At 46.3% G+C, this 17,591-nt stretch overlaps 1 protein-coding gene across 2 annotated transcripts in view; it reads right to left on the minus strand.

The window, feature by feature from the left end:
- Nucleotides 1–202: 202 nt before the first annotated feature.
- The window catches only part of LOC5568534 (homeobox protein goosecoid), a 61,543-nt gene continuing 44,154 nt past the window's right edge, over nt 203–17,591 (minus strand). For both annotated transcript variants that reach the window (XM_021852084.1, XM_021852073.1), the window contains one exon: nt 203–711. In XM_021852084.1, coding sequence (XP_021707776.1) covers nt 481–711 — 231 coding nt within the window. In that variant the 3' untranslated portion in view covers nt 203–480. The remainder of the gene's footprint in view (nt 712–17,591) is intronic.

A 17,591-nucleotide genomic window follows, 5' to 3' on the forward strand; every position in this document is an offset into this window, starting at 1 on the left:
AGTTGCACTGAAAATATCCAGTTGTAAAAGCAATGTTCAAACTGAAGCTCTAGACAATCAACTTTTTTTGTATGGATATCTTATGCTTTCTTCGCTAACACAACGTTCAAGATATCAGGTAATAAGACGAGCTACTTCACAAATTACTAGTTCTTGTGTTGATGGTAATCTCCAAACCTAGGATATTCACAAAAAACTTAGACAGTTTGTACAGATTTAAATTCGTTCAGCAGTTATGAAATGTAAAATGTGGGCACGCTAATCATTACTAAGAGAGAGTATTTAAAGTTGATTCGGCTTCTGAAATATAGAAGCATTGGTTTTATCACACAGTAACACAGACGGAGAAGATTATTTAAACTATGCTAAAGTTATGTACAATATGCTCGACCGCATGATATTGGAAAACCATAACCCACCCCCTCCACGTGGGCTCGATGAACCGTCTCCAACTTTTCTCCAACGTTTATCATTGCCTCATCATACGACTTCGACATCGGAGGCATCGTCGCTGGTACTTATGTCCTCAAACTTGCTAACCATCTTCTCCTTCGACAGCATTTCGGATTGCAATTGACGAAGTTTTTCTTGCGTGTTTACTGGAATGTTGATGAACTTGCGAATTTTGTTGTTGATGTCGAAATTGGAGTACTGCTCTTGTTCTTCACGCTTTTGCTTTCGCCACTTGGCTCGCCGGTTCTTGAACCAAACCTGCAAAAAGATACAACAGTATTAATTGGAAGGTATTAATTAGTGGATTATACAGTGGAAATAATTATTAAAGAAATAGAATATTGTACATATCATTGCATCATCCAAAGTTTGTTTCGACGACTATTAAACAAACAAGAGCATATCGTTGTAATTTTGGCCACATTGTCAAGGCTATGCTGTGCAAAGTTCAACAGCCGTATATTTTGTAATGGATTTTTCATGTTTAGTTCAAACTGATTTAGGAACTTTGGGTGCTTGTATCTCAGAAACAGTATCATATAAAATCATATATCATTTCAGAGTTTCCAGACTTTTTGTCTCGCGGAATACTTTTCATAAATAAATTGTTCCGCGGAGCACCTGTACACTATTGCTACTTTTTTATGGAATTCGCGAATTTTGACAAGCGTATATTGAAGTTATTTTTTTTTTAATTTCTTTATTAGTATCATTCCAAACATTAATTCATTTCTTATATCTAGGTGTTCTGTGTTATTAGACAAGACTATCATCCTAATTTGGTAAACCAAATCTGAGATTTTATTAACATTTTGTTAACAACATATTACATATCATTTGCCGTAGTAGTTCAGATTTTTTACAGGTTAGTTGATTTCACCTGGTTATAAGAGAAAAAAAAACGCTTTGAATATACTTAACCTCACTTAACCTAAACATATAACGCATTAATCGTGGCAATAGAAGATTGCAACGATTTTTGCCTGAAATTATTAACGATTTTATTTGACATTGGATATTTTATGTAACTCATTGGTACTATACCAGGGAGGAAGCCTCAGAATCATTTACAAAATTTTATTTTGAATTCTCTGCAGAGCTTTCTTCCTGGTATTACAGCTAGTCCATATTGGTACAGCATACAACATGGCTGGCCTGAAAATTTGTTTGAATATCAAAAGCTTGTTCTTAATACGAAGTTTTGATTTTCTATCAATAAGGGGATAGAGACATTTTACATATTTATTACATTTGGCTTGAATGCCCTCAATGTGATTTTTGAAAGTTAAATTCTTATCTAGCATGAGCCCTAGATACTTAACTTCATCTGACCAATTTATTGGAATCCCTCTCATCGTGACAACATGTCTACTTGAAGGTTTCAAATAAAGAGCTTTTGGTTTATGCGGGAACATTATTAGTTGAGTTTTTGAAGCATTAGGAGAAATCTTCCATTTTTGCAAGTATGAAGAAAAAATATCCAAACTTTTTTGCAATCGACTACAGATGACACGCATACTTCGTCCTTTGGCGGAGAGGCCTGTGTCATCCGCAAACAAGGATTTTTGACATCCCTGAGGTAACTCAGATAAGTCAGATGTGAAAATATTGTATAACATTGGTTCCAAAATGCTGCCTTGGGCAACACCAGCTCTTACAGGAAGTCTTTCAGATCTTTTTTTTTTTTTTAGTTTAGCGACACTTTACACCAGAGGTGCATTCGTGTCGTGTCATGTAAACTGACTTTTATTTCAATGTAATGTACAATATTCAAAACTAATAATTCGTTTTCTTCTTTGATCTGGTTATCACTTTCCATTCTTGATCGGTTTTTATGGTTTCCTGATTGCATGATCGCTTCGCTATATTTTCTTCTCTCGTTCCGTTCGATTCGGTTGACAACCGCCGCTTCGTAGAATCATAGTCCGTCGCTGTTTCGTTCTCACATGCCTTGTCGTTTTTGTTGTTACTTTCGTTATGATTGTCGTCTTCGTCGTCGTCGTTGTCAGTCTCGGCTGGAGTCGCTTGCGCTGGTGTGTCCACTGTATCACGTTGCTTATCGCAATTCCTTTTCTGTTTGATCGAGTTGGATGGGGCTTTTTGTTTCAGCTTTTCGGCGTCGATTGCTGTCGACTGATCGCTTTTGTTGGGACAGCTAACATATGTACCATGGTTGTTCACAACGATGTACGAAGGTATTTGTTTCTCCACTTTCATTCGAACAACTCTTACCCCGTTCGGTATGCCCGAGAAGTAATTCTTCCAAACCTCATTTTGTATCGAAATAACCTTCCCGTACTGCTGCAGATGATTGGAGATGACATTGTTGCACATTTGAGGTGGTAGATCGTGGATTCTTACGGTGGTTGTAGGACCATCGACGTACACTGGTATGAAGTATCTTACTCCTTGATACTCAAAAAAGTGCCGTAGGTGGTGTTGCTGCTGCAGTCGGGGTGCTACACCTGCGTCGTTCATTTCGATGAAGACGCAGTTTTTGATGTTATGCAGCTGAATGTTCTTCACATCAGCTAAATCGAGTTTAATAATATCTCTAAGGAACTCCTCCACTTGTTCCAAGATAGGTCGTTTGGGCAAAACACTAAAATCAACAACTAGTGTGTTTTTCCTGTGCGAAGCCATCTTGCATCGATGCAGGATTCTTTCGCAACAAGAAATACGGGAAGCTATATAATCGAGAGCGTTAAACCGTACGTCTGTCGCGCACGAAGAGCGGTTGTCAACTGACTTTCAGATCTGGAGTTCTGATAATTAACCTGAAGTGTACGATTTGACAGATAACTTTGAATTATTCTAACAATGTATTTTGGAAAATTAAAGTTTTTTTAATTTTACGATCAAACCTTCATGTCAAACACTGTCGAATGCTTTTTCTATGTCTAGAAGAGCAAGACCAGTAGAATAGCCTTCAGATTTGTTGGAACGGATCAAATTTGTTACACGTAAAAGTTGATGAGTGGTCGAATGTCCATGGCGGAATCCGAACTGTTCATTGGCAAAAATTGAATTTTCGTTGATGTGGGCCATCATTCTGTTCAAAATAACCTTTTCAAAAAGTTTACTGATGGAGGAAAGCAAACTGATTGGACGATAGCTAGAAGCTTCTGCATGATTTTTGTCTGGTTTTAAAATTGGAACAACCTTAGTGTTTTTCCATTTGTTAGGAAAATGTGCTAACTGAAAACATTTGTTGAATATATCAACTTAAAATGATAAGCTACTTTTTGGAAGTTGGAAGAGGATGTAGAAAATTCCATCATCGCCAGGAGCTTTCATATTTTTGTATTTTTACCCTTCTTACAACCATAAGAAGGGTATAAAGATCGCTTGAAAAACCGACTTTTGATCCGAGGCCCAATCGATAGAGCTCGACGAACTGAGCACATGTCCGTGTGTGTGTATGTGTGTGTGTATGTTTTTTTTTTTTTTTTTCATGCATCTCTAGGAGTTAAAAAAATCTTCTTAAGACTGGCCTGTATTTGTTCATGCTCATGCCACAGTGTATTGTTTGGCACTGTGTGGGATTCGCAATGGGGCGCCTACCCACTAAAAAACAGTCTCCTAGGTACACCGTCACCGTAAAGAATTCTTCTCCGGCACCACCTTGCGGTATTACTTCGAAGAAGAGGCGACACATGCTACGCGCACCCTTCATTAAGCCCTTCGGCTCCATCATTAATTTGTTAGTTCCATTATTAATTTGTTTCGCTTTCAGCGAATGCCATGCCATGCTGAGCCCTTCGGCTCGCATTAATAATTTGTTAGTATTCCTAGTTTGTTATCTAAACATGCCATATTCAGCCATTCGGCTCACGATACCATGGGTGCCAGAAACTCCCTGACGAAGGAAGTTCTCTCGGTGCTGGACGCATGCCATATAGCACTCCAGGTTCTCGCGCACTATTCGGATAGTCCCCGGCGGTGAATCTACCCTACCCCGACGAAGACTTCCCCGGAGGTGGAAGTTCTTCCGGTACCGATGCTGCCCGGATAGGTGCCAAGGTCGATCCTGCGATTCCGGTTGGTGGATGACTTCCGGTTCACAGGTGCCCTGACGACCAATTTGGCAAGACAATTCACACCGTCTTCAGCTCAAGGCTGCACAGACTGAACAATCACAAACATTAGGCAACGGACAACACGAAACACCCAGTAGCCCAATGATGAATTTTTCGTTTGACGAAAAGTTTCTACCGACTGGAGTGGGAATCGAACCCACACTTCATGGCACAATATGCCTAAACGACTGACGCCGCTAACCGCACGGCCACGAAGCCTACAACTTCCGGTGCTTTTCCACGATCTACTCGGTCCGGTCCCCGATCATGCATACCTACCGGTTGGGTGCCGAGGTCGGTTCGGCGATTCCGGTTGGAGACTGACTTCCGGTTTACCGGCACCTCAACGACCCAGAACCAGTACTGCGTCGCGTTCTGCTCGGTCTAGTCCCTGGCGGTGGATCTAGCCATTTAGCTCTCCAGCATTTGTGCGCGGCTCGGGCAGTATACGACCGGGCTACGAAACCCGACCCGAGTTGTCGCCGCGCGCACTTGCTTGTTCCTCTCTCCACTTCCGCTGAAGCAATGACATTATTTTCGTCACCGCCATGTTCACCGCGTTCCACATCACCTCATCGCTACACATTCTATCCACTACGTTGTCTACGGTTACGTCAGCACCGCAGACCGCTGTCATCTCGCTACGTTCCGCAGCAAAACGTGGACACTCGAAAATGACGTGTTCCGGCGACTCCTCTACGACTGGGCACTCAGCGCAGAGCGGCGACTCTGCGTGGCCGAACCTGTTCAGATATTTCTTGAAGCAGCCGTGACCTGACAAGAACTGCGTCAAGTGGAAGTTGACTTCTCCATGGGATCTGCTCACCCATTTCGCCAGATTTGGAATAAGGCGATAAGTCCACCTTCCCTTCTCAGTGGTATCCCACTCGCGTTGCCATTTCACCATCGTGTCGGCTCGGGCAATCTTCCGGGCTCCTCCAGTACTACTAGCTTCGTAGCACTCCTTATCCTCTTCCAAAACGTAGCCGATAGGGGCCATTCCGGCAATCACGCATACTGCCTCCGAAGATATAGTTCGGTAGGCACTCGCTACCCGCATGGCCATCAGCCTATACGTGCTGCTAAGCTTGACTCGGTTCCTCTTCGTCTTCATTGCGGTTCCCCACGCCGGGCTAGCATACCTCAGGATCGACGTAGCCACGCTAGACAATAGCCTCCGCTTACTGCTGCAAATCGCCGAGTTATTCGGCATGATTCTGGACAGCGCCGTGGCTGCCCTCGCTGCTTTCTCGCACGCGTAATCGACATGGCAGTTAAAGTTCAGCCGATCGTCGATCATTACGCCGAGGTGTTTTAGCTCCCGCTTTGAGGCTATGGTGTGTTCTCCCACTGTAATCTCAGCCTTTTGCACCACTTTTCAATTGCTGATAAGCAACAGCTCCGTTTTTTGGTGGGCTATCACCAGTTTCTTCTCGTACATCCAGTTTTCGACTGCGTCTACTGCTTCTGTAGCGAGAACCTCTACCCTTTCCAATGAGTCACCAATGACCACAAGCGTGATGTCGTCTGCAAATCCAACGATTTTGACGCCTGTTGGCAGCCTAAGCGTCAGCACTCCGTCGTACATAGCATTCCACAACGTTGGACCCAGGATAGAGCCCTGTGGAACTCCCGCATTTACCGACCTCGACTTCTGTCCTTCGCTAGTGCTGTAGCTCAAGACCCGGTTTTCGAAGTAGCTTCCTAGTATCTTGCACAGATAATCCGGAACCTTCATTTTATGTAACGCCACAGCAATGGCTTCCCAGCTTGCACTGTTAAAGGCGTTTCTCACATCTATCGTCACGACAGCACAGTAACGGTTACCTCTTCGTTTTTTTGTCCTTGCTTTGTCGGCTGTGTCAATCACTGTTTTGATGGCATCTACCGTTGACCTTCCTTTCCGGAATCCAAACTGCCGCTCCGACAGTCCACGCTCTCCCTCAGTGAACGCCATCAGTCTATTGAGGATGATCCTCTCCAACAGCTTTCCGAGTGTGTCGAGCAAACATATCGGCCGAAACGAGCCTGGATCACCGGGGGGCTTACCCGGTTTCGGTAGCAGAACCAGTTTTTGCCTTTTCCACTGTGCTGGGAAATGTCCCTCATCTAAGCAGATCTGGAGTGATGTCCGGAACATATCTGGGTTGGCCGTGATAGCTGCTTTCAACGCTACGTTGGGAATACCATCTGGGCCAGGCGCTTTCTTCGGCTTCATTTTCTTGGCCGCCTCTATGAGCTCCTCATTGGTAATGATTGCTCTTTCTTCACCTTCCTGGCCATACGGTGTCGGTGGCCAGACCGTTGGCTCGTGTTGTGGGAACAACCCGTCGACGATAATCTGCAACTTCTCTGGGCATGTTTCAGCGGGTACGGCTGGACCACTGATCTTGGCCATCGCCACCCTGTATGCATCTCCCCACGGATTTGCATTGGCATCGCGACACAACTCCTTGAAGCACGTTCTCTTGCTCAGCGAAATTTCTCTTTTCAGATCGGCTTTCGCCGCCCTCAATGTTACTCTTCGCTCTTCCCTCTCACCATCGGTTTTGGCTCTTTGCATCCGTCTCCTGGCTTGGAGACATCTTTTGCGGAGGTTGCCAAGTGTCTCATTCCACCAGTATACCGGACGACGTCTGTATTTCGGCTCGACCTTCCGTGGCATGGCAATGTCGCATGCTCGTACCATCGCAGCCGTTAACTCCTCCGATCTCAAGTTCAGAACCTGCTCTTCTCTTCTGAGGGCTTCCACGAAAAGCTCTTCGTTAAAACGTTTCGTTATCCACATCTGCTCATGAGGTGTACTCGTTCTCTGTGAGCATTGTGTTCTTCCACCAATTCTATACCGGACCTCCTGATGATCGCTATGAGTGTACCCATCGCAGACTCTCCAGTTCAGGCTTCCCGTCAACACAGGACTACAGAAAGTGATGTCGATTATTGATTCCCGGCCATCTCTACGGTAGGTGCTGGTTGTTCCTTCGTTACCCAAGTCTACGTCCAGCCTTGCCAGCGCTTCTAGCAGACTACGCCCTCTTGGGTTGGTGAGACGGCTGCCCCACTCAACTGCCCAAGCATTGAAGTCGCCAGCGATGACGACTGGTCTCCGGTCGGCTAGCTTATCGGTTAGCTCGTCCAGCATCTCGTTGAACTGGTCCAATGTCCAGCGGGGGGGTGCGTAGCAGTTGCACACGTACACCTCGTTAACCTTTGCAATAACGAAGCCTTCGTCCGCCTGGAACACTATTTCCTGGATAGGATACCTCCCCATCGTCCTTATTGCCGCTGTCTTCGCCTTATCAGCGATCCAGTTACCGTTTCCAGCTGGTACTCGATACGGCTCGGCAAGGATAGCTACGTCGCACTTCGATTCCGATACGGACTTCCACAGCAGCTGTTGCGCTGTGTCACAGTGGTTGAGGTTTAGCTGAGTTACCTCCACTGCGGTTTAGAATTTTTCGCTCGCTTGAAGGCCGGGCATTTAGGGCCTCCCGTCGCGTGTCTGTTGCGACTTTTGTCCTTGCAGATCAGGCACCTTTGCTTATTGTTGCAATCCTGCGCCTTGTGACTGTGTGTGTGTATGTGTGTGTGTGTATGTGTGTGTGTATGTGTGTGTGTATGTTTTTTTTTTTTTTTTTTTTCATGCAACTAGGAGTTTAAAAATCTTCATAGACTGGCCTGTATATGTTCATGCTCATGCCAGTGTAATTTTTGGCGCGGTGTGGGATCCACTTAGTGCCTTCCCCACTAAAAACACTCTCCTAGGTTTAGTACCATCACCATCACCCTCCGGAACTACCTTCCGGTATTACTTCGAAGGGGAGGACAACGTGCTGAGCGCACCACTTCAATTTGTTATTCTACACGCTGAGCCCTTCGGCTCCTGAGCCCTTCGGCTCCTGAGCCCTTCGGCTCCTGAGCCCTTTGGCTCCTGAGCCCTTCGGCTCCTGAGCCCTTCGGCTCCTGAGCCCTTTGGCTCCTGAGCCCTTCGACTCCTGTTAGCAGTTTTAAAACCGTTCAACGACGTGCCTCATGCTGAGCCCTTCGGCTCCACTCGTTAGTAATTGGTTAATACCTATTTTCGCCCTTTGGCGACCCGTCAATTTGTTAGTACCTACATGCAACATTCTGAGCCCTTCGGCTCCAGTTTGTGCACCACTCTGAGCTCATACAAAGCCCGCACTCGTACGGTTACGGCGACCATCTCCTTTCCATAGTTCAGCTGGTAAGATGCCGAGGTCGGTCCAACGATTCCGGTTGAGCATAACTTCCGGTTCGTAGGCGCCCCGACTATTCAATACCAGCGTTCCGACGTATTCTACTCGACCAGTCCCCGACGGTGGACCTAATCTACACCGACGGAGAGTTCCCCGGCGGTGGAATTTCTCCCGACCCCGATTCTTCTACTTCTACGATACGAGCCGACCGGAGGGGTGCCGAAGTCAGTCCAGCGATTCCGGTGGAGCCTAGCTTCCGGTTCACTGGTGCCCCGACGACCCTCAACCGTCGCTATGACACGTCTACTCAACTAGTCCCCGGCGGTGAACCTAGCCTACACCGACGAAGAATTCCCCGGCGATGGAAGTTCTTCCGATACCGATTCTTCTTCTGATGCTGCTACTGCTGCTCTTCAATTTTTTACGGGCCGACCGGTAGGGTGCCGGAGTCAGTCCAGCGATTCCGGTGGAGGCTAACTTCCGGTTCACTGGTGCTCCTACGACCCGGGACCGGTGCTACGTCGCGTCTACTCAGCTAGTCCCCGGCGGTGGATCTAGCCTACTCCGGCGGAGAGTTCCCCGGCAAAGGAATATCTCCCGGAACCGAGCAGTATCACTTTCCCTTCGTCCGCTCTTTTAGAGTGTCGAAAACAGTCCGGCGCCCTTCTTCGTTCGACAGGGCTGCCTACGTCATCTGACGCTGCTCCTCTCGCCATGTCCGCTGTAGTGTTGACATAATCTGAACAACAGATCGGTTCACCGCGTTCCACTTATCTTCATTACTACACATCTTTAGGACGATATTTTCCACGTTCACGTCGTCTCCGACGATGGCAGTCATTTCGCTTCGCTGCTGTGCAAACCGTGGGCAAGTAAAGACTACGTGCTCTGGTGTTTCTTCTATGTCTCGGCATTCAGGGCACAACGGTGACCTTGCGTGGCCGAACCTGTGCAAGTACTGCTTAAAGCAGCCATGACCAGACAGGAATTGCGTCAGTTGAAAATTAATCTCGCCGTGCGCTCTAGTGGTCCATATCGACACGTTTGGAATCAGTCGGTAAGTCCACCTGCCCTTCTCTGCGTTGTTCCATTGCTGCTGCCATTTACTAAGCGTGTTGGCTCTCGCTCTGTTCCGGCCTCTCCCTGTGGCTCGATCCCTGTAGCACTCGCTATCCTCCTCCAGTAGAAGGCAGATAGGAATCATTCCGGCTATTACGTGCACGGCGTGCGATGATATCGTTCGATACGCACTCGCTACACGCATTGCCATCAGCCTAAACGTACGGTTCAACTGGGCACGATTTCGTCCTGTCTTCAGTGCCGCCGACCACGCTGGAGCTGCATACCGGATGATCGACGTTGACACGCTCGCCAGTAGCCTCCTCTTGCTACTGGTAATCGCAGAATTGTTAGGCATAATTCGGGATAAGGCCGATATCACCTTTGTCGCCTTATTGCAGACGTAGTCGACGTGACTGTTGAAATTCAAACGGTCGTCCAACATCACGCCCAGGTGTTTCACTTCTCGCTTCGAGTTTATGATGCACTCACCGACCATGATGCTCACATTTTGTACTGCCTTCCGGTTACTGATCATAACCAATTCAGTCTTTTGATGGGCCAACGCTAGCTTCTTCTCTCGCATCCAATTTTCCACGGCATCTATCGCCTCCGTTGCCAGTACCTCCACCTCTTCCCGTGATTCGCCGATCACTACAAGCACTACATCGTCCGCAAAACCGACAATCTTGACTCCTCTGGGCAGGTTCAGCTTCAGCACTTCATCGTACATGACATTCCAAAGGGTGGGACCCAAGATGGATCCCTGTGGAACGCCCGCCGTAACCAACAGATTTCTGATCCCGGCATCTGTTTCATATATCAGTGTCCGGTTCTGAAAATAGCTTTTCAGAATCTGACATAGATACTTAGGCACCCTCAACCTGTGCAACGAGTCGGCAATTGCTACCCAGCTGGCGCTGTTGAAAGCGTTTTTAACGTCAAGAGTGACAACCGCACAATATCGGTTCCCTCTCCTCTGCTGCTTCTGTGCCGTCTCCATGGTTTCCACTACCATTCGGATGGCATCTATCGTAGATCTACCTTTCCGGAATCCATACTGCATGTTCGATAGACCGTTCTCGTTCTCCGTATACTTCGTAAGCCTGTTAAGAATCACTCTCTCCAACAGTTTTCCGACAGTATCCAACAAGCATATCGGCCTATATGCAGAAGGATCGCCGGGCGGCTTACCTGGCTTTGGTAGCAGCTCCAGCTTTTGTCGCTTCCAAATGTCGGGAAAGTTTCCGTCCTCCATACATTTTTGCAGTGTAGTCCTGAACATGTCTGGATTCTCCTGGATTGCCGTTTTAAGGGCCAAGTTTGGAATCCCGTCCGGACCCGGTGCCTTCTTCACTGGTAAGGCTTTCGATACCACGACCAGTTCCTCGTTCGTTACACGGGTCTCTTCGCCGTGTACATCCTGTTCATCGTACGGTGTAGGTGGCCAGACCGTAGGCTCGTGCGTCGGAAAAAGAGTTTCGATAATAACCTTCATTTTCTCCGGACATCTGTCGGGTGGTATTGCTGGACCTTTCATCTTTGCCAAGGCCACTTTGTAGGCATTCCCCCACGGGTTTTCGTTGGCATTGCGGTAGAGCTCTTCCAGGCACGCTTTCTTGCTGAGCTTGATTGCCTTGTTGAGTGCGGCCCTTGCCGCCCTATAGGGCAATCTTCTTTCTTCTCTTTCGACGTTGTTGCTAGCCCTCTGCATCCTCCTCCTAGCTTGGAAGCAATGTGCGCGTAGGTCATCGATCGTCGAATTCCACCAGTAGGCTGGTCGTCGACAGTTTCTAGGTTTCCCCATCCTCGGCATAGTTGCATCGCACGCCCGCGATAGAGCTGCAGTCAACTCCTCTGCGCTTAGGTTTACTAAGTTATTCTCACGCCTCATCGCTTCCACGAACACGTCCTTGTTAAAAATCTCTGTTTTCCACCTCCGCTCGTATATCTGGGCTCCACTCGATTCCATCTGCAAACAGCGCCCAAAGCGGTACCGAATCGCTTGGTGGTCGCTGTGGGTGTAATCCTCGCATACTCTCCAGTTCATATCACGTATCATTCCTGGGCTGCAGAAAGTGACATCGATGATAGACTCTCGACCATCCTTACGGTAGGTGGTGGTGGTACCGTCATTGGCGAGATCGACGTTCAACTTAGCTAGGGCCTCCAGAAGGCTGCTCCCCCTTGGGTTCGTGAGGCGGCTGCCCCATTCGACCGCCCAAGCATTGAAGTCTCCAGCTACTACCACTGGTCTTCGGTCGGTTAGCTCTTCCGTCAGTTTGTCCAACATCCGGTTGAACTGTTCGATCGTCCATCGTGGAGGTGCATAACAACTACAGATGAAGACACCGTTGATTTTGGCTATAACCTTACGTTTTTCGGGCGGTTTTTTCTTGCTCGCTTTCTCCTTCTTTCTATTCTTTTTGCCAACGACCTGCCATTCAGTGTGGCTGTTTACCACGTCGGTTGCTTCTGGTGGTGGTTTAGCTCCAGTGACACGGACATCCTTGTGTCTCTTGGGACCACCTGGTCTAACATCTCCAGGCGATGCCCTTGGCCTCTTCGGTGTAAAGAAGGGCGTGGACTGCACCCCTGGGGGGATACTTCTCGCCGCGTTGACCTCCCTCGTAGCTGTGTCGGCTTCTGCCCTTCGCATTTCCGCTGCGCGACATGCCTCTAAGGCAGTTTTAACCGCTAACAACTCCTTCTCCCCTGCTTCTGCTCTCTGCACTACGTTTTTCCACTCCTTTACAGCTGAACCAAGAGCGCCTTGGAGCTTAATCACCAACGCCTTGATGTCTTTGTGCACGTTACTTCTCTTATCCACATACTCGTGCAGCTCGTCCACCAACTTTTTCGCTGTCTCTACCCTCGGTGGTTGTGGTGGTTTCGTCCACACGCTATACTGCTGCTGACCCTGCTGCTGAGCCTGCTGCTCGTTCGTGGGCTGCTTTTGCACCTGCTGGGTTTGCGGCGGCGGTGTCCTCCCCAATCCACTCTTGACAAACGGATTTGTCACTTCTTCCTCAACTTCAATTACGCTTACTTCCATTCTTCAGGGTCCCCCCTCCGAGCCGCTATCTCCATCCGCCGTACGTAGTCGCCTTCACGATCCCATGGTTATCTGTACCTGCAAGCAACTATACCTGCAAGCATTGAGGCCATGCGAGGGTTGACACGGACCCTTATGGGGGCCGGGTACAGTGCCAGATCGGGAATGTTCCATCCGAACCTACGTACTCATCAGAACTGATGGACAGATTTCGAACGTATCCGGAGGCCTGCCAAGGTTTTAACGGGACGGAGGCAATCGAACCATGAGCCCACTCGCCGTTTCAGGTCGGTGTCACCCTTCCTTAATCAGGGAGCAGAATGGCCCGACTGTCAGCCCAATAACGCCATCCAATCCGTGATCCGTAGCTTGTCCGTTGTTGAACGCCTTCACCAGTATACCATAATCAGGATGTTACTGGCATCGATCCTGATGTGCCGGTTGGCACTCCAATGGTTGGGCTATGGCACTTTGAAAGCGGTGCCAGGCCGCTTGTACGGAGTTGCTTGCGGATATGTGGCTTTTTGCAGAGATCCAACAGAGCCCACTGTTGAACCCCCACCACATCCTAGGCATCCTCTGCTTGAGCTAACTGGGAGGAGCTCGGTCACTTCTCGAGAGAAGTGCCAAAAGGTGGTAATCCATACGGATGCATGGAGTTTTTTCGCTTAAGAAATGCTTCCTAAGCTCCCACCCGACTCGCAGAGGGGGGGTTCGTCAAGCCCCTGGACTCCTGTCCCTGCTGCCCATTGTGTGTATGTGTGTGTGTGTTACAAAAAATGTCACTCAATTATCTCAGCCGTTTGTCAACCGATTTAAACACTTTTAGCTCTAAAAGAAAGCTACAACATTCCCATAGAACGCTATTGAATTTCATTGCGATCGGACATTTCGTTACAGAGTTATGATTCAAACAGTATCGTGAAGTACTAGAAAAAGCATATTCTAATATTTTCAACTGTCTGCATTTTGATCGATATCTCAGCCATTTTTGAACCAATTTAAGTTCTTTTATCGGCTAATGAAAGCTCTGACATTCAATCAGAAGCCTTCAAATTTTCATTGAAATCAGATTACTAGTTTCAGAGATATCATTGGAAGAATTTTTTAAAGTACTGGAAAAAAAAAATTTCTCTGAAATATTCATTTTTTTTACATTTTGATCAATTTCTCAGCTATTTTGCATTTTAATCGTCAATCAAAGTAGACGTGTTTTTTATTCGCTGAAACCCGCGCGCGACTCGATTTTGTTTTAATTATTCTATTTTTTGCGTACGTCATGAACTGCGAAATTTGTGCTTTGGACGCTTCTGCCGACTCGGTATTGTGGACATGTGCGGGGTGTCCACGTAAATTCCACGCCGCGTGTATCGGTGTTACGGTGCAGCGGAGTTCATTGAGGAGGAAAGATAGAAAATTGATTGACTTCACCTCATATGTTTTGCCTTGCTGTGAGTCTTGCCAAGAACTCGTACAAGCAAAATTGGACATAAAAAAGCTGAATGAAGAGCATAAACTTCTAACAGAGCAGCTCCATGCTAATACAGAAGTGTTGCATCGCTTCAATTTAAATAATGAAAAACCAAGCATAATCAACGAAGCTTTTGAAGGACTTGAGATTCTGATGTCTGCAATAAAAAATGAGCTGGCTATTATTAACAAGTCAAGTAGCTTGGCTGGAAGCGTTGCAACTATAAAAAATCACATAACGACGGTTCTTGACATAGTTGCCCAGAAAAACAATGATTATTTGACAAATACGTTAACATCATTTAAGTCCGATGTATCCACTGAGCTGCGAAACATAAATGACGATCTATGTCAAATAAATCAGCTGCAATTGGACATGGCCGCCACAACGTCTGCAAGTATGAACCCAAATTTATTTGTGGATATTGTCGACGAGCTGAAAGCATGGTCAGCAAACATATTGTCTACAAAAAGCATTGAACCGTTGACACATGAGGCGTATCCTAGTTTAGAAGTTGAAATGGAAAAGTCCGAAGATACTTCAGGATGGCGTTTATTAGGTGACAAAAAAATATGGAAGTCCGATTGGACTTCATATGATGCGCGCAAAATGCATCGCGAGCGGCAGCAAAAACTGGCTGAAAAGGCCAAGCAAAAACGTAAAAGGCGAAACAGATTGCCACAAAACACACAACAACCCGCAAGGAGTAAATATATGAATAAAAGTCACCCGCGTCCAACCACCGTTAATGGAAGAAACTACAATGAGCCGAGCTACAACAGATGTTCCATCATCCATCAGAGAAATACCAGTAGGAACTGTTACAACCGTAGCAATACTAATGCCGCAGGAGATATTGACTTCAGAACAAATACTCCTCTTCTAGACAGAGAATTACTAGCAGCAGCGAAGGAAAGATTTTCGAGACCACCTCCCACTTCGTATCGTCCAACCATAGCATTCCAGAGAGGAGAAGTGCTGAACCCGTACCCTAGCGACAGACAACCGAATACGCCACACCGAACAAATGCCGCACCAGCACGTTTGAATGGAAGGTGCTCCTGCCAGTGTTTTTGCCAGAATTGACGCACTTCACAGAGGAAGGTAATATTAGTATCTTAACACGCAATGAATGTATTGCTAATAATTTAGGCTATGACGAAGGCTCAAATGACTGCGGCAACCATTCGAGTTGTGATAGGAATTGTATAAATTTAAATGATGAACACTTAAATGAATCTGATAATGCAAGGCATGATGTAGACCTTCCAAAAGCTTCCGAGGCTCTTGTTTATTGTCAGAATTTCAATCGTATGAGAGGATCTTCAAAAATCAAGCAAATCCATAAAAACATATTAGCGTCATCTTTTTCGATCATATTAGGCACAGAAACAAGTTGGGACGAATCTTAAAAAAGCGAAGAAGTTTTCGGATGTGATTATAACGTTTTTAGAGACGATCGCGATTTTCTTATGTCACAAAGAAAATCAGGAGGAGGGGTCCTCATTGCAGTCTCTTCAAAATTTAATTCTGAAATTATTTGTTCTTCGAAATTTAAAGAGTTTGAACATGTTTGGGTGAAAGTAAATATAGAAAACGAAAAACATGTATTTGCATCAGTGTACTTTCCACCTGATCATGCCAACAAACATGCTTACGACTCCTTTTTCAAAAATGCTGAAGATATCATATCTGGTCTTCCCCCTGAGGTGAAAGTACACATATATGGTGACTTCAACCAACGCAATGCTGACTTCATTCCTGATTTTGAAAATGAGGGCATCATGCTTCCAGTGGTCGGGGAAAATGAAACGTTACAATTAATTTTCGACAAAATTGCAATTTTGGGCTTGAACCAAATTAATCATGTAAAAAATCGGCAAAATTGTTACCTTGACTTTCTATTGACAAACATCCAAGAAGATTTCTACGTTACTGAAAGTATTGCACCCTTGTGGAAAAATGAAGCATTTCATACAGCACTGGAATACTCATTATTTATTCACAATAACTGCAGACCCACTGTGACAATGCGTCTCGTCGTGCCCGTAGTCTAACAAAAAGTGTCTCTTCCCACGATCTCGTTGTCACACCGACCTGGGTACCGAATCCTGTTTATCAGTGTGTGTGACAGCAGCATCATGGACGACGAGCGCAAAGTTAATGATACTTATGGTATGGTACTCATAGTAGCAAGGTTGTGTAATATACTACAACCCCCCCTTTGAATAAAGAAAATTGAATACCTTACAAGGACTTTAACAATTAGTTCAAACGAAACAGTTTTATTCATTCATGTAATCGAATTCATGTTTAATGAAGGATTTTACATACATTTAAACTTCTGTAGGTGTCCTAGTGTGGCACGTAGTCGCGATGCTTCATTGGTGGTTGTCTCGATCGTTTGGCTAGTGCAGGAAATGAATCAACAGGTTCCTCGTCCTTGGCAGGGCTGGTATCTACATCCATCAATGGCTTGGAATGTTGTCCTTCACAGGAAGATGAATCAGAACGGTCTCTAATCTTCTTAAGATGAGCTGAAGTCCTTCTATACTGCTTACCAGTTTCCTTTGACTGGATCACTGTATCGGTACCTGTCTTAGTACGAACAATAAACTCTTCATTGCTGAAATCTGCGTCAAGTTTATTAGACTTCCTCATCCGTTTGACCAGTACATGGTCACCCTCTTGAATAGAGCTTTCCATCGCCCCACGTCTTTTGTCTGCGTATAGTTTCCCTTTCTCCTTTATTACCAAATCCCTCTCTCTCACTCCTGCATCTTCTTGAAAAGATGAAACTGTGGGTAATTTGCTTTTAATGCGGCGGCCAAACATAATCTCTCCTGGAGATTTGCCCGTGGTCGGATGCTTGGTAGAGTGGTACGTCAGTAGGTACAAATACAGCTCCTGTCGCCAATCTCGTCCAAGCTCTTGAGAGACTTCCCCGTTAGATTGGGGCCAGTAGGGAATGGTGTTCAGGAGTTTAACACCGTTCGCGTCGCAAAACTCCTTCAACTCAGCGCACTCTCCACTAAGTTGAGGGGCATTATCGGCTTTCATGGAAAGTGGAATTCCGTAACGACTGAACATTATGGATAATTCCCTTATGACATCGCTGGTAGTGGTTGTATCCATTTCGCATACCTCAATGAATCGGCTATAACAGTCGATTACTACTAGGAGGTGCTGTCCTTCTGGCAAAGGACCAAGAAAATCCAACGCTATCGTATGCCATGGAGAACTAGGCAGCTGGCTTC

This window comes from Aedes aegypti, chromosome 1 (assembly GCF_002204515.2).
Source record: "Aedes aegypti strain LVP_AGWG chromosome 1, AaegL5.0 Primary Assembly, whole genome shotgun sequence".
NCBI lineage: Eukaryota > Metazoa > Arthropoda > Insecta > Diptera > Culicidae > Aedes > Aedes aegypti.